This window comes from Notolepis coatsorum (assembly GCF_963971535.1).
Source record: "Notolepis coatsorum genome assembly, chromosome: 4".
In the NCBI taxonomy this organism is placed as follows: Eukaryota; Metazoa; Chordata; class Actinopteri; order Aulopiformes; family Paralepididae; genus Notolepis; species Notolepis coatsorum.
The window spans coordinates 150043339-150066992 of NC_140168.1; the positions used below are offsets into that span (position 1 = coordinate 150043339).

At 45.0% G+C, this 23654-nt stretch overlaps 1 protein-coding gene across 1 annotated transcript in view; it reads right to left on the minus strand.

Annotated features, from left to right (window-relative positions):
* dip2ca (disco-interacting protein 2 homolog Ca) overlaps nucleotides 1-23654 on the minus strand; it is an 837941-nt gene that overhangs the window by 234915 nt on the left and 579372 nt on the right. Inside the window, exons 7-8 of the mRNA XM_084312140.1 lie at nucleotides 2551-2706; nucleotides 2168-2287 (exon numbers count right to left, since the gene is read on the minus strand). Of these exons, the coding sequence (XP_084168266.1) occupies nucleotides 2168-2287; nucleotides 2551-2706 (276 nt within the window). The remainder of the gene's footprint in view (nucleotides 1-2167; nucleotides 2288-2550; nucleotides 2707-23654) is intronic.

Sequence of the window (23654 nt, forward strand, 5' to 3'; positions counted from 1 at the left end):
AGAGTGTAATAATTTTTATGTAGGCCATAGAAATTATATACTGTTATCCATATAAATCCATATTAAATCAAAAAAGCTTTTCAGCACCATGGAGAGTGTATAAAACTTGGCACGACGGAAATACATTTGCTTTGAATTGAATCTCGCTCTTCACAAGATCCACGCTGCATCAAACTCTCCGGTCTGTTGACACACCGGTTAGAGCACATCTTCAGCTGCAGAGGCCAGTGAAACCCAAGGTATCGGGCTGTATTTGATCAAACTGCACTGTAGTCACTAAACACTGAAATCTACTCGCCGGTGCACCCAAAGTAGGTCTCAGTGTTCATTTCAGGGATTGTACAGACTGGGGCGTGGCCCCATTGTCTTCGCATTAACCCTTTCACTACCACACTACCAAAGGGTTAACCCTTTCACGGCGACAATACAGAAGGTGAACCCTTTCACTACCACACTACAGACACTACTACTACAGTGTGGTAGTGAAAGGTTAACCTTCTGTAGTGTGGTAGTGAAAGGGTTACGTTTAAAAAAAATTATAATAATAATTACCCAGGGACAGTGCACATTGATCAACATCTTCCAGTTTCCACATCAATGTAAATGTGCCAGAATTAGCTAATGAGCTAGTTTCCATCTGTAGTCCCTGCCTACCATGCATGTCTTTATGGTGTGGGAGGAAACCCACACAAACACAGGGATAACACCACAGAAAGGCCCCCTGCTGGGGTTCGAACCCAGGACCTGAGGCAGCAGTGCTAACTAGTTTTGTGGCTAACTAGCCAACTCTCCAGTATGAGCAACAGCATGGACTGTGCTGAGAAAGGCCATTCTGAACATACCTTTTAAATAGGGATGCACGATAATTATCGGGCCGATATCAGCAATTATGACGTCATCCAGATAAAAGTATTGATAGCTCCGATAATACAAATTATTATTATATATATTTTTTTTTACACTTTTTTTATTGAATTTTTTACACTTTTTTCTTTTCATGTCAACGTTCACACGCACAATATATGCTTACTTAGGATTTGACTTGATTCAACAACAAAGCAGTCGGGGCAATGGCAAGCCGAAAACAGTCGAAAATGTGGTTATTTGAAGTTTGGATTTTTTTTTACAACTGAGGTAGGTAGATTACTAAAGTTTAAAGTTTACTAAAGACTAAAGTACCGAAAAAAGGTACTGTTGGGTACCGGTATCGATTCACGGTTCAAATGTGCACGGTACCCATCCCTACTGACAAAGCACAATACCTGTTGGTTTTTAGTTCACTCATTGTTCAGGGAAACACATTGTTAATGACATTGACGGATTGTGAATTTTGTGATTGACTCAAATTATATTTATTTGGAAAAATAAATATAGTCACTTTATTTGAAGAGTCAAAACTGTTCTCTTGGCTTTGTTTTGTTCATAGTAGTAACGCTCATGGTGGGCGGCTACGTGGCGTAGTGGGCAAGGCGCTCGCCACGAATGCGGAGACGCTGGGCTCGCCTGTTCGAGCCCAGCGCTCCACATTGCTTTCAGTTTAGCTGGTCGTTCATACTAATACACATTGGCCGTATTAGGGGGTGGGAAACTGATGGGTGGGGATCGGGCGTTGTGGACAGCGACTCCTACAGGTCGGTTGGTGCGCCTGCGCAGTAGAATCAGGAAGTGTCGGGGGCAGCGTGAGCCTCCCACGCATTACTCCTCGCCACTGAGAGATCGAGCTGCGCAGGTGAAAAGATGCGACTGCTGTTACCTCAAGTACCGGAGGGGACTTGTGCTATGTATGACTTAGTCCACATTGCAGCCGGCTTGTGGGAGGCAAGAAACAGCGTTCGTGACAGGGGAGGGTTGAATTGGATGTTACGAAATTGGGATGGGAGAAAAATATATAGAAAATGGGAGAAAAAGTGGATCAAAAAAAAGTAGTAACGCTCATGTCATGATAAATCTGGTTAGGTCAAAACTACAGGAATATACATTAAAAAAAAGAAATTATAATTATAATACAATAAATAAATATATATATCGGTTATCGGTATCGGTATCGACCTTGAGGAGCAGAAAGTTATCGGTATCGATATCGGGGTCAAAAAATCAATATCGTGCACCCCTACTTTTAAAGGCTAAAGGCTTTGTTTGATGAAGTAGTAAAGAAGCTACACCTCACCCTCTAGAAGTTCCTCGAAGTCATCGACAAAGAATTCTCTTAAAGGAGGTCGTTTGGGTCTCTTCAGAGTGTTGACCAGTTGCTGGATTTTAGCCGACACTTTGCTACTGACTGGGACACCTGTGAAGAACAAGTATGACATGTTTTATTTGAATCAATCCACTAAAATCCAAGGTCAAATCTAATTTGGTACAAATGTTCAGTCCGTTCAAAAAACGGCGCTTGCATCAATGTTTTTCTTTTTGAGACATTGCTCTTGGATAGATACAAGGCACTTCATCTCAATGTCATAACACATATATACCTCACACCTTCCAACAAATTAGGTGCAGAGAAATAAGTATTGAGACAGAAATGAGCGCCCACCCCGCCCCCCAACTCACCATCTCCAGTCTCCATCAGCTCTGCGTTGCCGTACTTGGGAGCCTGCCTGGGGCCCTGGCTGTGGTGGGGCCTCTCCACCCGGATGCCGTCCACCGTGGTGGTGGTGCTGTTGGAGTAGTAGCCGGTGACGTCTGGAGGGGCGGAGGAGTGGTTCTCTGAGGGGGGGGGGGGGGGAAGAGTATACAGAGGGGGGGGGGGGGGGGGGGGGGGGGGGTAAGTCTGGAGGGGCGGAGGAGTGGTTCTCTGAGGAACAGTGAGGGATACAGGGGGGGGGGGGGTAGTTTTCCCCCCAAGACCCTGCTTCCTGGGCTCTTTTCTACTGGTAGAGGTCCACTTTAACTTTAACCCTTTCACTACCAAACTACAGCAGGTTAACCTTTCACTACCAAACTACAGAAGGTTAACCTTTATCTACCACAGGGACGTGCACAGGACTTTAGAGGGGCAGGTGCTCAAAGGCTGAAAAGGGCACTATACCCGTGTGTGTTTTAACCGAGCGCACAAAGCGCCCGAGCTCCGATTTTTAAGGCCCCTTTTTATGCTTTTTGGGGGGTTTTGGTGATCAAATATTGAATATTGAACTATAATAATCAGTGCAGGAGCTCACTTATCCTTGAAAGACACTTTTATCACTGACTTAAAAGGCCCGCACAGGGACTCGCGCATAAGGGCCTCGCGCGGGGGGAAATGTATATCTATACTGGTGTATTTTTCGTCCACGAAAAATGGAGCCTCGAATAATTATTATTGCCCATAGACGTAAAATACGCTGTTAAGTTAAGCTAAAAACGGCGACAATGCCACTTATTTCAAATACGTTCTTTGAGATGAAAATTCATACAGTAACTATTTATTTTGTTAGTGTGTGGCGGCCCGTGCTTTGTTTTCAATCTGAGCTGTGGCAGGATTGCAACTGGTTGGTTGACCGCTGTGTCACATATTCTTTACGCTTTCTAATCATAATGGCTGGTTATTAATATTTAATACTATTTGATTATGCAACTGGTTGGTTGACCGCCGTGTCACATATTATTTACGCTTTCTAATCATACTGGTTAAGTAATGCATAGGCAAAAATAGGTATTCATTAATTAATTCATTAATAAAAACATTTCGCGCAGGGCCTCGCATTTAAATTTCGCACAGGGACTCGCATTTCTCCCAGACGGCACTGTCCGCGGAGAGGCACGCTGAGGAGGCCATGCAAACTGCCTAATATTTACCTAATATTTTGATTCTATCCTGACATTTCTCAGTTGGAAGGGCAGTCTATATGCGTAACGGTAAAAAAAAATAAAAAATACGAGCAAGACTCGTCATTGACAGATCTGTTTGGGGGCGCAGGCTACTTCTGTTTCAGGAGAGGAACACCTCTGAACACGGGGGCGCCCCTTTGAACTGGATCAGTTTGAAACCAGATTCGATAACTATGTGTATAGTGGGAGGAGCAAATAAGGCTACCTAATAACAAGATGTACAGACACACATAGGATATAATTGAATATAATAGAAAAAAGTGGAATAGAAGAAAAGATAAGCGAAGCGAGGAGAGGAGAGGAGAGAAGAGGAGAGAAGAAGAGGAGAGAAGAAGAGGAGAGGAGAGAAAAGAGGAGAGGAGAGGAGAGAGGAGGAGAGGAAAGAGAAGAGAAGAGGAAAGAGAAGAGAAGAGAAGAGAAGAGAGGAGAGGAGAGGAGAGGAGAGGAGAGGAGAGGAGAGGAGAGGAGAGGAGAGGAGGAGAGAAGAGGAGAGGAGAATATGGCACTTGTAATAATCTGAATGTCAGTTAATGTCAGTTCTGAGTTGCCTGTTGACCTTTGTCACAGAGCTGAGGCCTCACGGGGGAAGCCAGACCATATTCCAACACATAGGAAAAACAACTCTGCTCAATAGCACAATGAGGAGCTAACGTAAGACCTCCACGAGTCTGCAAGCTGCGCCGGCACTTCCTGGTGCTTACTGTAGGTCTAACACTGGAGAACAAGACCTCCATGAGTCTGCAAGCTGCGCCGGCACTTCCTGGTGCTTACTGTAGGTCTAACACTGGAGAACAAGACCTCCACGAGTCTGCAAGCTGCGCCGGCACTTCCTGGTGCTTACTGTAGGTCTAACACTGGAGAACAAGACCTCCACGAGTCTGCAAGCTGCGCCGGCACTTCCTGGTGCTTAGGTCTAACACTGGAGAACAAGACCTCCACGAGTCTGCAAGCTGCGCCGGCACTTCCTGGTGCTTAGGTCTAACACTGGAGAACAAGACCTCCACGAGTCTGCAAGCTGCGCCGGCACTTCCTGGTGCTTAGGTCTAACACTGGAGAACAAGACCTCCACGAGTCTGCAAGCTGCGCCGGCACTTCCTGGTGCTTAGGTCTAACACTGGAGAACAAGACCTCCACGAGTCTGCAAGCTGCGCCGGCACTTCCTGGTGCTTAGGTCTAACACTGGAGAACAAGACCTCCACGAGTCTGCAAGCTGCGCCGGCACTTCCTGGTGCTTAGGTCCGGCAGCCTGGCAGGGTCAACACGCTTCACGGACACCTTCCTTCCTCCCTCAGCTGAAAACCTCTCTATATTTGAAGGAACTTCATTTGTAAATTGCAGTTTTGGTTCTATGTCACACTGTTACATTACTGCACAGTTCAATGAGATTAACATCAGATGGATTACATAACCCACGATTTAACATACATGAGCAGATATCATGATTTATATATATTGATAGAGAAAATGTCCAATGTGATTATTATGTGATTGATTTCTTCCATATTGCATAGAACCTAGTTCATAGGTCTGGCTGTTGTCAAAGGAATCAAATGGTGCCTTGCTTCCCTGGAAGGGTTATTTATACTTTGAGTAAACCGTACCATTAAATGCAACACTATCGTACCAAATATACTATAACAGGAACACGCCAACATTATGGGAAATGTGCTTACCGTCTTCGGTAGACAGGAGGATAGATACCGTTTATGATTCAGGAGAACCATTACACTTCTACCAAGTATTTCATTCCACTTTGTGTAAAATAATTCTACCTACCCCTTTAACAAGCCAAAACTGTGTGTGTGTGTGTGTGTGTGTGTGTGTGTGTGTGTGTGTGTGTGTGTGTGTGTGTGTGTGTGTGTGTGTGTGTGTGTGTGTGTGTGTGTGTGTGTGTGTGTGTGAGTGAGTGAGTGAGAGAGAGAGGAAGATAACGAGAGAGAAAGAGATGTAGAGAATAGACTGAGATAATGAGGGATGCTGACTGTGTGAGAAAGAGTGACATTGAGTAAGACAGGACAGGGATAGGAGAGAGAGAGGGGGGGGGAGAGAGAGAGAGAAGATAGATATTGATTCTGAGTGAGTGAACAAGAGAAGATAGAATAGAATGAGAAAATAAAGTGAGAGAACAAGGGAGATATAGTCCAGTCATTATAGGCCAGAATTAGGCTAAACCTAGGACAAATTGCAACATTAGCAAACTCAACTGATTTTGTATCCTCAATGTCTTTAGTGAGAGAAAAAAAGTTCCAAGGAATCCCATCATGGGAAATGTGTTTTTTTTCAATGTACTTGATTGCTGGCAGGATCACTGACGACACTGTCTTTCAGAGATTGTGACGCGTTCAAATTTTGAGGTAGCTCAAAAGTAAAGATACCATTTGATTCTAGACAACCTCTGGTTTCCAATGAGACCAACCATGTCATGTTACCTCATTGGAAAGGGGGCTACATACCTAATTATTCAAAGTTAAGACGATTTTTTGGGGAGGGAAATATGGCCATCACCATTTTTCAAATGGTCCCTTGGCCTTCTACCTCAATATATGTTAATGGTAATGGGTTACATGGGTACCTACAAGCCTCCCCTATACAGACATACCAAATTTATGTTAAGCCCATGTAGTTTTGTGCAAGAATCATGTAGTGTTTTGCATGCTGTACAAATATGTAATTTCCGTCTATTATAAAAAACCCATCTCCATGGACCTATCCCCACGGACATAAACCCTTGAGCCCCATCCTCGTGGACTGAGCTCCACAGAGCCTATCTACTAATATTCCAAGAAGGAAAAAAATGTCTTTATCAAATGTTTTGATTAGTTCTGGCGTGTATGCTAATTGGTGCATATCAAATAAGATAATGTGTGATTTGCATGAGTAAACAGAATAATTCAATGAAGTTGTGATTGACTTTTTTTCTTGTCTTTGTATGTGTAATCAGCGTGTGAGTTTTTATAGTGATATCTAAAAGTAAAATTTTCACCACTATGTTATAACAGGCATTTTTCGATATGAATATATATAGGTCGTTTTCAAAACATTCCCATGATGGGATTCCTTGGGACTTTTTTTCCCTCACTAAGGACATAATGAGGATACAAAATCAGTTGAGTTTGCTACTGTTGCAATTTGTCCTAGGTTTTTTCATATAATGACTGGACTAATAATTCAGTGAGAGAGAGACTAGAGAATATAGAGAGAGAATATAGAGACTAGAGAGACTAGAGAGAGAGAGAGAGAGAGAGAGAGAGAGAGAGAGAGAGAGAGAGAGAGAGAGAGAGATAGAGAGAGAGAGAGAGAGAGAGAGAGAGAGAGAGAGAGAGAGAGAGAGAGAGAGAGAGAGAGAGAGCAAGAGAACGGGAGGGAACAGAGAGAGACTAGAGAGAGAATAGAGAAAGAGAGATAGAAGGCCTTAGTCGGGGACAGGCCTAGAAAATAGAAACAGAACAGAGAGAGAATAGAGCAAGATAATGGAGAGAATAGAGAATGGAAAATAGAGACAGAATAGACAGAGATAGAGAGAAAGAGAGGGGGAACAGAGAGAGAAAATAGATTATGAGTGAGTGAGTGAGTGAGTGAGTGAGTGAGTGAGTGAGTGAGTGAGTGAGTGAGTGAGTGAGTGAGTGAGTGAGTGAGAACAGGTCTATAAAGAAATATATAGAGAGAGAGGGAACAGAGAGTGAATAGAGAGAGGGAACAGAGAGAGAGAGAAAGAAATATATATACATAGAGAGGGAACAGAGAGAGCAGAGAGAGGAACAGAGAGAGGGAACAGAGAGAGAGCATAGAGAGGGAATAGAGAGAGGTACTGCTACATTCTCCCCCTTGGTCACATCATCCGCAAATACCACCTCAACTTCCACTGTTACGCTGACGACACCCAAATCTACATCAGTACACAATCCCCCCACAGCCCACCCCTCAGTCACATCGAATCATGCATCACCGAACTCCAAACTTGGATGACCCACAACTTCCTCAAACTGAACAGTGACAAGACTGAACTTCTCATCATTGGCACAAAAACCACCCTCACCAGATCCGGACCCATCACACTCACCATCAACGACTCCACCATCACCCCCTCCCCCCTAGTCCGCAACCTTGGTGTCCTCCTTGACCACACCCTCTCATTTGACCCCCACGTCCGCTCCATCGTAAAAATATCCTACTTTCACCTCCGCAACATCGCAAAAATCCGTCACTGCCTCTCCCCCCCCCCCCCCCCGCTGCTGAATCCCTCATTCACGCCTTCATCTCCTCCCGCCTGGACTACTGCAACTCCCTCCTCACTGGTATCACCTCCCGCTCCCTCCATAAACTGCAAATGGTCCAAAATTCAGCCGCCCGCCTCCTCACTAACACCCGGTCCCGCGAACACATCACTCCTGTCCTCCACTCCCTCCACTGGCTCCGATCAAACAACGCATAAACTTTAAAACACTACTCCTCACCTTCAAAGCCCTCCACAGCCTGGCCCCCCCCCTACCTGACTGATCTCCTTCTCCCCTACCGCCCCACCTGTTCCCTCCGGTCCTCCTCCACTGCCTCCCTCACTGTCCCGGCATCCAAGCTTAAAAACTTCGGAGATCGGGCCTTCTCTCGCACTGCACCCCGACTCTGGAACTCCCTCCCCCAGTCCATCAGAGACTCCCCTACACTCTCCACCTTCAAAGGCTCGCCTCAAAACCCACCTGTTCTCCCTTGCCTTCAACCCCCCCCACCCCTAACCCCCCCCCTCCCCTCCAACCTGATTGATATCTGTCTCCAGTCTTTTTTTTTTTGTTTTTGCTATCAGGCTGTCTCCCCTGTTCCCCCCATGGTCTCATGTTCCTTTTGTTTTTGTTTCTTTGTTGTTTTTGTTTTTGTTTCTTTGTTTTCGTTTATTTGTTTGTACCCCTGCTCCCGACTACTGTCAGCGACTTCGGGTTATTGAGAAGCGCTATATAAATTAAATGAATTATTATTATTATTTAGAGGGAACAGAGAGATAGGGAACAGAGAGATAGGGAACAGAGAGAGAGGGAACCAATTGCACTCTATGGCAGTGAGGTGTGGGGTCCATTTACAAAACAAGACTTTACCCAATGGGACAAACACCCCATTGAGACCCTGCATGCAGAGTTCTGTAAGATTCTCCTACATGTCCAGAGGAAAACTACAAACAATGCTTGCAGGGCAGAATTAGGGCCGTTACCCCACTAATACTAAAAATACAAAAATAGCAATTAACTTTTGGACACACCTAAAACAAAGTGACCCCCTCTCGTACCACTATCAAGCCCTGCAGTGCCAAGAGCTGAGGAACAGCAGGAACCCTCTTACCCAGCTGGTCCTGAGGCTGAGTCCACAAACCTGCTCTCTTAACACACCCCAGGAACAGAACACATCACCAATCAGAATAAATCAAATTACTACACAGCTAAAACAAAACTACATCACCTATTGGAAAACACAAACAAAAGCACAGAGCAAAATGCAGTGCTATCTGGCTCTAAATCGACAGTACACCACAGCAGATTATTGAGCATGGTGACTGATCAACAACTAAAAAGAACCTTGACAAAATACAGACTGAGTGAGCACAGCCTCGGCTGTTGAAAAGGGAAGGCACAGGAAAACCTGGCTTCCTGCAGAGCAAAGGCTGTGCTGTCATTGCATCCTCAGTGAGCCTGAAACTGAGTTTGCACTTCCGCACCAAATGTGAAAAATATAAATATATTAGAGAAACGCACTTAAAAAAATTTGAACTAATAACAAAATGTTTTCTTGCACTACCAGATACAGGAAAACTACCAGTCCTACTAGGGGAGGACTCAACAAGCTGTGAGCTAGCAGTAGCCTATGTTGCTGCCTGCCATAGACTGAGGGACAGTGAGTGACAGTCACCTGACATGTTTATGCCGTAATATTTTATGTTCTATTTTATGATGATAATTCTTTTATGTACTATGACATTAATATATGTTTTGTAATCCACGCTTATGTTATTAATCATTTGCTTTGGCAACATGTACAAGTTGCGTCATGCCAATAAAGCCATTTTAATTGAATTAAATTGAATTGAGAGCAGAGCGAACAGAGATAAAGGGAACAGAGAGAGAGAGAGCAGAGAGAGAAGAGAGAGTGAATAGAGAGGGAACAGACAGAGCGAGCAGAGAGAGGGAACAGAGAGAGCAGATAGAGTGAATAGGGAGAGGGAACAGAGAGAGAGCAGAGAGAGTGAATAGAGAGAGGGAACAGAGGGATAGGGAACAGAGAGAGAGCAGAGAGAGTGAATAGGGAGAGAGGAACAGAGAGAGAGAGCAGAGAGAGGGAATAGAGATAGGGAATATAGAGGGGACAGAGAGAGAGCAGAGAGAGGGAACAGAGAGAGAGCAGAGAGAGTGAATAGAGAGAGGGAACAGAGAGAGAGCAGAGAGAGGGAACAGAGAGAGAGGGAATAGAGAGATAGGGAACAGAGAGAGAGGGAATAGAGAGAGCAGAGAGAGAGAGAGAGAGAGAGAGAGAGAGAGAGAGAAGAGAGAGAGAGAGAGAGAGAGAGAGAGAGAGAGAGAGGTATCTGTAAAGCATTCCTGGTAACTGGAGAAAGGTATTCCCGTAACCTATGGGTAACCGAGAATACCTTTAGGTACCAGGAATACCATGCCTAGGTATTCTTGGTTACCTAGGTATTCCCGTAACCTGATAGGTATTCACGGTAACTTTAGATATTGATATGTATTCCGGTGACTTGTGAAAAGGAGAGGTTACCAGGAATACTATTACCATATAGGTATTCACGGTAACTTATATGTATTCCGGTAATTAATTAATTGAAGCCAACACATCATGGAGGCCCAGGCCGTTAGCTACAAGCTACAAGCTAACAACACATCATGGAGGCCCAGGCCGTTAGCTACACGCTACAAGCTAACAACACAACATGGAGGCCCAGGCCGTTAGCTACAAGCTAACACATTAATTAAATGTATTAATATTATCAGGGGTAGGCTAGCATATATAATAGAATAGTGGCATGGTGGTGTAGACTGACTAGGGGCATGGTGGTGGTGTAGACTGACTAGGAGCATGGTGGTGGTGTAGACTGACTAGGGGCATGGTGGTGGTGTAGACTGACTAGGGGCATGGTGGTGGTGTAGACTGACTAGGGGCATGGTGGTGGTGTAGACTGACTAGGGGCATGGTGGTGGTGTAGACTTGACTAGGGGCATGGTGGTGGTGTAGACTGACTAGGGGCATGGTGGTGTATACTGACTAGGGGCATGGTGGTGTAGACTGACTAGGGGCATGGTGGTGTAGACTGATTAGGGGCATGGTGGTGTAGACTGACTAGGGGCATGGTGGTGTAGACTGACTAGGGGCATGGTGGTGGTGTAAACTGACTAGGGGCATGGTGGTGGTGTAGACTGACTAGGGGCATGGTGGTGGTGTAGACTGACTAGGAGCATGGTGGTGGTGTAGACTGACTAGGGGCATGGCGGTGGTGTAGACTGACTAGGGGCATGGTGGTGGTGTAGACTGACTAGGGGCATGGTGGTCATGTAGACTGACTAGGGGCATGGTGGTGGTGTAGACTGACTAGGGGCATGGTGGTCATGTAGACTGACTAGGGGCATGGTGGTGGTGTAGACTGACTAGGGGCATGGTGGTGGTGTAGACTGACTAGGAGCATGGTGGTCATGTAGACTGACTAGGGGCATGGTGGTGGTGTAGACTGACTAGGGGCATGGTGGTCATGTAGACTGACTAGGGGCATGGTGGTGGTGTAGACTGACTAGGGGCATGGTGGTCATGTAGACTGACTAGGGGCATGGTGGTGGTGTAGACTGACTAGGGGCATGGTGGTGGTGTAGACTGACTAGGAGCATGGTGGTGGGGTAGACTGACTAAGGGCATGGTGGTGTAGACTGACTAGGGGCAGGTTGGTGTAGACTGACTAGGGGCATGGTGGTGGTGTAGACTGACTAGGGGCATGGTGGTGGTGTAGACTGACTAGGGGCATGGTGGTGGTGGTGGTTTAGACTGACTAGGGGCATGGTGGTGGTGTAGACTGACTAGGGGCATGGTGGTGTAGACTGACTAGGGGCATGGTGGTGGTGTAGACTGACTAGGGGCATGGTGGTGTAGACTGACTAGGGGCATGGTGGTGTAGACTGACTAGGGGCATGGTGGTGGTGTAGACTGACTAGGGGCATGGTGGTGTATACTGACTAGGGGCATGGTGGTGGTGTAGACTGACTAGGGGCATGGTGGTGGTGTAGACTGACTAGGGGCATGGTGGTGGTGTAGACTGACTAGGGGCATGGTGGTGGTGTAGACTGACTAGGGGCATGGTGGTGTAGACTGACTAGGGGCATGGTGGTGGTGTATCCTGACTAGGGGCATGGTGGTGGTGTAGACTGACTAGGGGCATGGTGGTGTAGACTGACTAGGGGCATGGTGGTGGTGTAGACTGACTAGGGGCATGGTGGTGGTGTAGACTGACTAGGGGCATGGTGGTGTAGACTGACTAGGGGCATGGTGGTGGTGTAGACTGACTAGGGGCAGGTTGGTGTAGACTGACTAGGGGCATGGTGGTGTAGACTGACTAGGGGCACGGTGGTGTAGACTGACTAGGGGCATGGTGGTGTAGACTGACTAGGGGCATGGTGGTGGTGTAGACTGACTAGGGGCATGGTGGTGGTGTAGACTGACTAGGCGCAGGTTGGTGTAGACTGACTAGGGGCATGGTGGTGGTGTAGACTGACTAGGGGCATGGTGGTGGTGTAGACTGACTAGGGGCATGGTGGTGTAGACTGACTAGGGGCATGGTGGTGAACCCTAACTCAGGTGACCATGAATACCTGTTTTTTCCAAAATTCTGTTCAAATGCCATCTTGGAATAACAAAACAACGATTGTGTGCAGACAATTAAAAATGTTGGGTTCCTTTCCACTTTCTTGAATATAGAAAACATTTAAATACTTGTTCTAGAACTGTATTTTTTGCACTGGGTATAAGTTACTGGGAATACCCTTTCCTTGTTTTTGCTCATTTTAACAGACAAAACACAACACATTCTAGTAATTCTGGTTTACACCTAAACCTTATTATTGCTGTTATGATTTCCAAAAATAAAATCTCACCAATCTTTAGTAAAATAGGAGATTTAAGTGTTTATCTGGAATTGTGAGGATAGGTATTCGCGGTAACCTGGGATCAATATGTGAAACGTAATTATCTCCTAAAATAATTGGCCACAAAAGACGAAACTCATTTTGGTTGTTCATTGGGGTGCCAAGATCATGCCCAAAACATATCATGCATCTGCCATGAAAATTAATCCTTTTATGTTTGTTATCAATTGAAGGCCATGAACTATGTTGACTCATATCCCATACCCGGATTTTTCCTTCAGATTCAGCTAAATTTGAATTCTCTTGAGATAACTCTGGGAGAACTATGGTATTATGTTACATGATGATGATATCCCTACAAAACAACCAAAACATTTTAATTCTCTCTTAAATTGGAGGAGATAGTGAATTGGTATTCCCGGTAATTTAGGTCAATTTTAGAGGTCCGCCATCCCTCATTACATGATTTTTTTTTTTTTTTTTTTTTTTTTTTATTATTTTTTAAACAAACACTTAAACAAACATGACAACACACAATAGGATATACAAACACACATATGCTCCAGCTCGTACCCCCCTCTCCCGGACCCCCCATTGGATAATCCAACCATTATAATTTGTTCCTAACCAGACACTACCATTATATGCTGGCTTTTATTCTCTCCACCACTTCTAACCACATTGCCACATGATTTTTTTTTTAAAGGTGAATTATTTGGCATCTATAACAATCATTCTTGACATGAGAAAAGATTTTAATGTTGTTCGTATAACGTCCTGGGTTATATGGCTTAGAAATGGGGCAGGTTACCGGGAATACATGCGTTACCCATATAGAGAGAGAGAGAGAGAGAGAGAGAGAGAGAGAGAGAGAGAGAGAGAGAGAGAGAGAGAGAGAGAGAGAGAGAGAGAGAGAGAGAGAGAGAGAGAGAGAGAGAGAGAGAGAGAGAGAGATAATAGAGAGAGATAGGGAACAGAGAGAGCAGAGAGAGGGAACAGAGAGAGAGAGAGAGTGAATAGAGAGAGGGAACAGAGAGAGAAATAAATATATATACAGAGAGAGGGAACAGAGAGGGAGAGCAGAGAGTGAATAGGGAGAGAGGGAACAGAGAGGGAGAGCAGAGAGAGTGAATAGAGAGAGGGAACAGAGAGAGAGGGAACAGAGAGGGAGGGAACAGAGAGAGAGCAGAGAGAGTGAATAGCGAGAGGGAACAGAGAGAGAGGGAACAGAGGGAGAGCATAGAGAGTGAATAGAGAGATGGAACAGAGAGAGAGGGAACATAGAGAGCGGAGAGAGGGAACAGAGAGAGAGCAGAGAGAGTGAATAGAGAGAGGGAACAGAGAGAGAGAGAGCAGAGAGAGATATCCGAAATGCATACAGATGGGACCAAAACAGTGCAGAACAATACCAGAAAGCAACTCATACCCCAAGAATCCAAACACTTTTGGATAACTTTCTGGACTCCACATACTCTCACAGTAAAGAAAGCCTCAACCTAGCAGTAAACAATATTAACAATATATACAGACAAACAGCAAAGGGGGCACAACTGAAATGTACTACAAACAAACCAAAAACTGCAACAAAAAACAGCTGGTTTGATACAGATTGTAAAATCATTAGGAAAAAAATTTGAATGCTATCAAATCAAAAACACAGAGACCCCAATAATGCTGATGTACGCTTTCTCTACTGTGAGACCCTAAAACTGTACAAACGTACACTCAGAACCAAAAAACAACAATATGACAAACAGCAACTGACACTAATTGAGGAGGCAATCAATACAAACAACTTTTGGCAACATTGGAAACACATAAACAAACCACAAAAACAGGAATTGGCTATACAGAACAGTGATATATGGACAACCCATTTTAAAACACTATACCACACTGTTCAAATTGATGGAAACACAGAACAATCTCAAATTCTTGATAAATTGACTAAATTGGAGCTTGCCATAAAAGACAATCAAAACCCATTAGACTCCCCAATTATAGAGCAGGAACTGCTTAAGAAATTACAAACGCTTAAATCTAAAAAGGTTTGTGGACCTGATGGCATCTTGAATGAGATGATGAAAAATATGAACAAGAAATTCCAATTGGCTATATTAAAACTTCAATTTGGTCCTGAGTGTAGGATATTTTCCTGACATCTGGAATCACGGACTCATAACCCCAATCTATAAAAGCGGAGACAAATTTGACCCTAATAACTACAGAGGCATCTGTGTGAACAGTAATCTGGGGAAGGTTTTCTGTAGTATTATGAATACCAGACTTTTAAACTTCCTTACCAAGCACAATGTCTTGAGTAAAAGCCAAATTGGATTTATACCAAAACACAGCACAGCCGATCATATTTACACCCTACATACCCTAATTGATAAACATATAAACCAAAATAAAACCAAAATATATGCCTGTTTTATTGACTTCCAAAAGGCGTTTGATTCTATTTGTTTCAAGTTTCTCAAGTTTCTTTAATAGTAGTACAGAATACTTTTATACAAAATGCTTCTTACTGTTACGCTCCAGAGACTGTGCAAGACAAGATAAGTATGAAATAAAATAACATAGTATAGCATGTAAATTAGAAGTAAAAAAAAATGAGGTCACAGTGTTCAGTAGAGACATATGTACAATGTTCGATGCAGAATAGACGTAACTGAGTTACCATATAATATACAATACTGTGTAGTGTACTAATATACAATACTATATAGTGCAAGGCAGAAATAGGATGAGGTGCAATTTAGGTACAATTTACAGTAGGTGTACGAGTTGTAGTGCAAATCCTTTATCAATAAATATAAAGTGTGTTTGTGTGATCTGAAGTGTGGAGAGTGGGTGCTGCAGTGTGTTGTTTGTTTAAGTGAGTGTGTGTGCGTGTGGGTGTGTGTGCTGTATGCATTTGATGGTTGTTGCATAGTGTTTATTGTTCGTTTAGCAGCCTGATGGCCTGGGGATAGAAGCTTCTTCTGAGTCTTTCTGTGCTCACCTTAAGACTCCGGTATCGCTTGCCTGACCGCAGCAGTTCAAAGAGGCAGTTGTTCGGGTGGCTCGAGTCCTTAATAATTCTCTTAGCCTTCCCCTTGCACCGCTTGTTGTAAATGTTCTGGAGGGTGGGAAGTCCCCCTCCAATTGTGCGTTCGGCTGAACGTGTCACTCTTTGTAGTCTGCTACGGTCTTGTGCAGTGCTATTCCCAAACCAGGAGGTGATGTTGCCAGTCAGGATGCTCTCTATTGTGCATGAGTAGAAGTTCCTAAGGATCTTCTGACTGACTTGGAACTTCCTTAGGCGCCTGAGGAAGTAGAGGCGTTGTCGTGCCTTCTTCACAACACTGTCAATGTGTGTGGTCCATGTCAAGTCCTCGGATATGTGGGCTCCGAGGTACTTGAAACTGTTCACTCTCTCAACCGGTGCCCCGTCGATGCTGAGGGGGCTGTAGTCCTTGACCCCCGACCTCCTGAAGTCCACAATCATCTCTTTTGTTTTGCTGACGTTCAGGGAGAGGCAGTTCTCCTGACACCACTGTGACAGGTTCTCTACCTCTTCCAGGTAGGCCCTTTCGTCGTTGGCAGAGATCAGGCCCACCACTACTGTGTCAACAGCAAATTTGATGATGGTGTTGTTGTTCCGCTGTGCTACGCAGTCATGTGTGTACAGGGAGTAGAGGAGGGGGCTCAGAACACAGCCCTGGGGGGCCCCTATGTTGAGCGTGATGGATGAGGAGGTGCAGTTGCCTGCTCTTACCACCTGGGGTCTGCCCGTCAGGAAGTCCAAGACCCACTGGCAGAGGTCATAGTTCAAGCCCAGGTCCCTGAGCTTGGCTATGAGTTTGGAGGGGACTATGGTATTGAATGCTGAGCTGTAGTCGATGAACAGCATTCTCACATAGTTCCCCTGCCTCTTGTCCAGGTGTGATGCTGCTGTGTGCAGCACATGGGCTATGGCGTCCTCCGTAGGGTTGGGCATCGTTTGGATTTGAACGATTCCGGTTCCCATTCCGATTCTCCATATCGATTCCTGTTCTAAACGATTCTCGCTTCCGATTCTTTGAGGTGCAGGTCAAAACAGGTCACAGCTTATTTCGAAGGAGATTTTTTATTTTTTTTTTATTTCAAAAAGAAAATCATACTATTCACATTTTCAGTTGACTTGATACAGTTTAATTTGGTTGCTGTACTGTAACTAGGGTATTAAAGTAAAAAAAAAAAAAAAAAAAAAAAGTAAAAAAAAAAAAATCGAATTCAAATATGTTACTTCCGGTTCCAGAACCGGAAGTTAGGAACCGGTTCCTATTAGAACCGGTTTTCGGTGCCCAACCCTAGTCCTCCGTGGACCTGTTGGGGCGATATGCAAATTGCAGAGGGTCCAGGTTGATGGGGAGGGAGGAACAGATGTAGCCCTTCACTAGCTTCTCAAAGCACTTCATGGCTATGGAGGTGAGGGCTACAGGGTGGTAGTCGTTGAGGCAAGCGGGCGTAGATTTTTTGGGTACAGGGATGATGGTGGACTTCTTCAGACAGGTGGGGATGACAGCCTGTTCCAAGGACAGGTTGAAGATGTCAGTGAATACCGGGGCCAGTTGGTCGGCACAGACTTTTAGGACGCGGCCGGGGATGCCGTCCGGTCCTGCTGCCTTCCTGATATTAACTTTTTTAAAGATCCGTCTCACCTCATGCTCTGTTACCCTGAACACTGAGTCTCCATCAGCAGACCCCCCCCCCCCCCCATTGCCGTGGTTTGTAGGCTGGTGTTTTTATTCACAGCCTCAAACCTTGCATAGAAGGAATTGAGATCATTTGCTAAGGAGATGTCACTGTTCAGTTTGAGGGAGGTGCCTTTGTAATCTGTCATTGTTCTGAGGCCCTGCCACATGCCTCTAGAGTCAGCCTGTTCAAACTGAAGTTATCCCTGTAACGCCGTTTTGCCTCTATTACTGCTCTCCTGACGTTGTATCTTGCCATCTTGTGTTCTTCCATGTTGCCTGTCTCCAGCCCGGTGTTGTATGCTGATGTGCGCACTTTCAGAGCCTCACGGACGGATTTGTCTACCCAGAGCTTTTGATTTGGGTAGATTTTAATTGTGGTGGAGGGGATTGTTTCTTCTACCAGAGTACAGACATAGTCAAGCACCGTTTCAGTGTATTCGTTAATATTGGCTGTGTTATCACGGAATACACTCCAGTCTGTGCATTCAAGTGCAGCTTGGAGTGACTCCTCTGACGTCACAGCCCAACGATTAACCTCTCGCGAGACCACCGGCGTTCGCTTGAGACTTTGTTTATACTTTGGCAAAAGGAATATGGCGGCGTGATCGGACTTACCGAATGGACTAAGAGCCTGTGACTTATACCCATTCTTAAATTGTGAGTATACATGGTCTAATATGTTCTCGCCTCTGGTGGGACAGGTCACATGCTGATAGAAATTCGGCAACGCCTTTTTAAGACGCGCGCTCTTGAAATCGCCCAGAACCACAATGGCAGCGTCAACGCTGGCTATCTGTTGTTTGTTTACCTCGTCGTGAAGTTTTGAAAGTGCGACCCCAGTGTTCGCGTGTGGCATACAAGACTGTTCTATAACGTTATAGAGAGTGGTGTAGGGGGTAAAACATATGATATTATTAAATCAATGTACTCTGGTAATATGTGCAGCGTAAAAATTTGCTAAAAAAGAACAGAATTCTTTACCCAAGGGCGAGGCGTTCGTCAGGGCTGCAACCTCAGCCCGGCACTCTTCAATATTTATATTAATGAATTGGCTAATATACTAGAAAAGTCCTCTGCCCCCGGTGTAAGTCTCCACAATCGGGAAGTGAAATGCCTGCTCTTTGCAGATGACCTGGTTGTGTTGTCCCCCACAGCAGACGGCCTACAGCAGAGCCTGGACCTGCTAGAGCATTACTGTCAGACCTGGGCCCTGGCAGTAAACCCCAAAAAGACCAAAATAATGATATTCCAAAAAAGATCCAGATCTCAGGACGTCCTACCAAAGTCAATTGGTACAAAACATGTAGAGTACTGCACACATTACACCTATTTAGGCCTAAAACTAAGTTCAACTGGACATTTTAAGGAAGCAGTCAATGAGCTGAGAGGGAAAACACGCCGGGCTTTCTACGCCATAAAAATAAATATACAAACAGAAATACCAATTCGAATCTGGTTAAAATTAATTGAATGTGTTATTGAACCAATTGCACTCTATGGCAGTGAGGTGTGGGGTCCACTTACAAAACAAGACTTTACCAAATGGGACAAACACCCCATTGAGACCCTGCATGCAGAGTTCTGTAAGATTATCCTACATGTCCAGAGGAAAACTACAAACAATGCATGCAGGGCAGAATTAGGCCGTTACCCACTAATACTAAAAATACAAAAAAGAGCAATTAACTTTTGGACACACCTAAAACGAAGTGACCCCCTCTCGTACCATTATCAAGCCCTGCAGTGCCAAGAGCTGAGGAGCATCAGGAACCCCCTTACCCAGCTGGTCCTGAGGCTGAGTCCACAAACCTGCTCTCTTAACACACCTCAGGAACAGAACACATCACCAATCAGAATAAATCAAATTACTACACAGCTAAAACAAAACTACATCACCTATTGGAAAACACAAACAAAAGCACAGAGCAAAATGCAGTGCTATCTGGCTCTAAATCGACAGTACACCATAGCAGATTACTTGAGCATGGTGACTGACTAAACAACTAAAAAGAACCTTGACAAAATACAGACTGAGTGAGCACAGCCTCGCTGTTGAAAAGGGGAGGCACAGGAAAACCTGGCTCCCTGCAGAGCAAAGGCTATGCAGTCATTGCATCCTCAGTGAGCCTGAAACTGAGTTGCACTTCCTCACCAAATGTGAAAAATATAAAGATATTAGAGAAACGCATTTTAAAAAATGTGAACTAATAACAAAAGGTTTTCTTGCACTACCAGATACAGACAAACTACCAGTCCTACTAGGGGAGGACTCAACAAGCTGTGAGCTAGCAGCAGCCTATGTTGCTGCCTGCCACAAACTGAGGGACAGTGAGTGACAGTCACCTAACATGTTTATGCCGTAATATTTTATGTTCTATTTTATGATGAAAATGTTTGTATATACTGTGACATTAATATGTGTTTTGTAATCCATGCTTATGTTATCAACCATTTGCTTTGGCAACATGTACAAGCTGCGTCATGCCAATAAAGCCACTTGAATTGAATTGAATTGAATTGAATTGAGAGAGAGAGAGAGAGAGAGAGAGAGAGAGAGAGAGATAGAGAGAGAGAGAGAGAGAGAGAGAGAGAAATAGTGAATAGAGAGATAGGGAACAGAGAGAGCAGAGAGAGGGAACAGAGAGAGAGAGAGAGGGAACAGAGAGAGAAATAAATATATATACAGAGAGAGGGAACAGAGAGGGAGAGCAGAGAGTGAATAGGGAGAGAGGGAACAGAGAGGGAGAGCAGAGAGCGTGAATAGAGAGAGGGAACAGAGAGGGAGGGAACAGAGAGAGAGCAGAGAGAGTGAATAGCGAGAGGGAACAGAGAGAGAGGGAACAGATAGAGAGCATAGAGAGTGAATAGAGAGAGGGAACAGAGAGAGAGAGAGCAGAGAGAGTGAATAGAGAGAGGGAACAGAGAGAGAGAGAGCAGAGAGAGAAGAGAGAGTGAATAGAGAGGGAACAGACAGAGCGAGCAGAGAGAGGGAACAGAGAGAGAGGGAACAGAGAGAGAGCAGAGAGTGAATAGAGAGGGAACAGAGAGAGCAGAGAGAGGGAACAGAGAGAGGGAATAGAGAGATAGGGAACAGAGAGAGGGAACAGAGAGAGCAGAGAGATGGAACAGATAGAGAGAGAGAGAGAGAGAGAGAGAGAGATAGATAGATAGAGAGAGAGAGAGAGAGAGAGAGAGAGAGAGAGAGAGAGAGAGAGATAGATAGAATAGAGAGATAGGGAACAGAGAGAGCAGAGAGAGGGAACAGAGAGAGAGAGAGTGAATAGAGAGATGGAACAGAGAGAAATAAATATATATACAGAGAGAGGGAACAGAGAGGGAGAGCAGAGAGTGAATAGGGAGAGAGGGAACAGAGAGGGAGAGCAGAGAGAGTGAATAGAGAGAGGGAACAGATAGGGAGGGAACAGAGAGAGAGCAGAGAGAGTGAATAGCGAGAGGGAACAGAGAGAGAGGGAACAGAGAGAGCATAGAGAGTGAATAGAGAGAGGGAACAGAGAGAGAGAGAGCAGAGAGAGTGAATAGAGAGAGGGAACAGAGAGAGAGAGAGCAGAGAGAGAAGAGAGAGTGAATAGAGAGGGAACAGACAGAGCGAGTAGAGAGAGGGAACAGAGAGAGAGGAGACAGAGAGAGAGCAGAGAGAGTGAATAGGGAGAGGGAACAGAGAGAGAGAGCAGAGAGAGGGAATATATATAGGGAACAGAGAGAGAGCAGAGAGAGGGAACAGAGAGAGAGCAGAGAGAGTGAATAGAGAGGGAACAGAGAGAGAGGGAACAGAGAGAAGGGGAACAGAGAGAGAGCAGAGAGAGTGAATAGGGAGAGAGGAACAGAGAGAGAGCAGAGAGAGGGAATATAGAGAGGGAACAGAGAGAGAGCATAGAGAGGGAACAGATAGAGACCAGAGAGAGTGAATAGAGAGAGGGAACAGAGAGAGGGAACAGAGAGAGAGCAGAGAGAGTGAATAGAGAGAGGGAACAGAGAGAGAGCAGAGAGAGGGAACAGCGAGAGGAAATAGAGAGATAGGGAACAGAGAGAGAGGGAACAGAGAAAGAGCAGAGAGTGAATAGAGAGAGGGAACAGAGAGAGCAGAGAGAGGGAACAGAGAGAGAGAGAGAGAGAGAGAGAGAGAGAGTGAATAGAGATAGGGAACAGAGAGAGCAGAGAGAGGGAACAGAGAGAGAGAGAGAGTGAATAGAGAGAGGGAACAGAGAGAGAAATAAATATATATACAGAGAGAGGTGTGGTATAATATGTCCTCATGTAAATATACTCCCCTCCCCTGTGTCCCCCTTACCTGTGCCCCCCCCCCCCTCTCTGTGGAATAAGACATTCCCCTCCCCTTTCTCCCCAAACCTGTACCCCCCCCCCCCCCATCTGACCTATCAAATGGGACCACACCCCCCCCCATGTAACCTATATAGATATCCTCCCGAGATCTATCGAGGTCTTCTCACCTGGGTCATTTCAGCTGATCACCTGGGGGAAGCCCTCAGCCATTCTCTCTATGTACTATTCTATCTGTTTGGTTAATAAACCTTTGTTATTATCCAAACCTCGGTTGACCGAGAACATTCTTCATCAGGATATCCACAAATATCCCACAATTGGCGTCTACGAACTTGTGACGGACTCTTGCGTCCTACCGGCGTGCTGAATTGTTTCAGCTATACAGAGAAAAGTGAGTATAATAGATGGTCGACCAAAAAATGTATGGCAAGGAATTAAAACCTTCCCGCTTTTCTCTGTGCCAGGTGAATATTACAGAATGTTGTCAAATATTGAGATCATGGCTGAGTAAGAATAATGTGCATTAATATATCTGATCTGTATTGAGAATCGTTACCAGGGCGCGCGTGCACCTGGGTCCTTATCAGGCGGTTCTGAGAGGATGGGTTATATGTGCTATTCCCAAAAGTTTAGGCACAAAGGTTGAAGTGCTATTCCAGGTCGAGTTGGAGCCGACCAAAAGCTAAGGCACACAATACAGGTTGTTGGATTGCTAACCCAAGTCTAGCTAATGCAGACTAAAATATAGGCAACAAGGCAAGAAACGTGGGCTTATTATGATGTGATATCCTTGGAAAACGCTACTCTGTTGGAACCTATTAATTACCAGAGTAGCGTCATAATATTCATTGTTTCAACCTCAAACTAAGCCCACAATCTCTTCCATTCCTGAAAACGATGTATTTCGGATTGAATTAACCAATTGATTATACAGATAGCGGGAAGGTGACCGGCGATGCCTCGGCAGTACGTGAATGTACATTTAACGAGACATTAGTCGCGGGTTGAAGGGACCGAGAGTATGATTAAAAGGTATATATAATCTAATATATCGCTGGTAAATTTCGAAGTCAGGTTCGGTCGTTATGACTTTAATAACGATGTATAGGTTATCAAGGGATAAATGCCTTGTCGCAGCAGATGCTGATCGACTAAACGAACAGCGATCCAATACAGTCAGATATACACACACGTTAACTTATATGTATTAATGTTTGTTTGTCTGTTTAAAGTCTCGTTTGTATGTGCACAGTATAGAACCCGCCGCGGTGCTGTATTGAGTAAAGAAACCGACGGATAGCGCGACGAGCATAGGGAGACGAGTACCGTTATACAGAGAATAACATTGAGGTGCAACTCACGGGACAAACTAGGATAGTAATTTCCGGAATCAACAAAACCGGCCCACGGGAACGACCATTTGGGGAAGTATAGTTTTATCGTTTCAGTTTGTTTACGTTTCACATATGCACAGGCGCGTTCATTCGGTAACAAAACGCTGGTTTAGGAATTCCAGGCTATTGAGAGCTCGTGGGAAAAATACTGTATGAATTGCAAAGCGTTATTTCCGAGGCGAATGAGAACGCACAAACGTCGCTTGGAGCGATGACGTCACGCTATGCGCGCCGTGAAGTTATGATTTTATATGAAACTATCCATAGGCGAACGTAAAGTTTAATGTGCCCAAGGCCGAGGGTGCGTG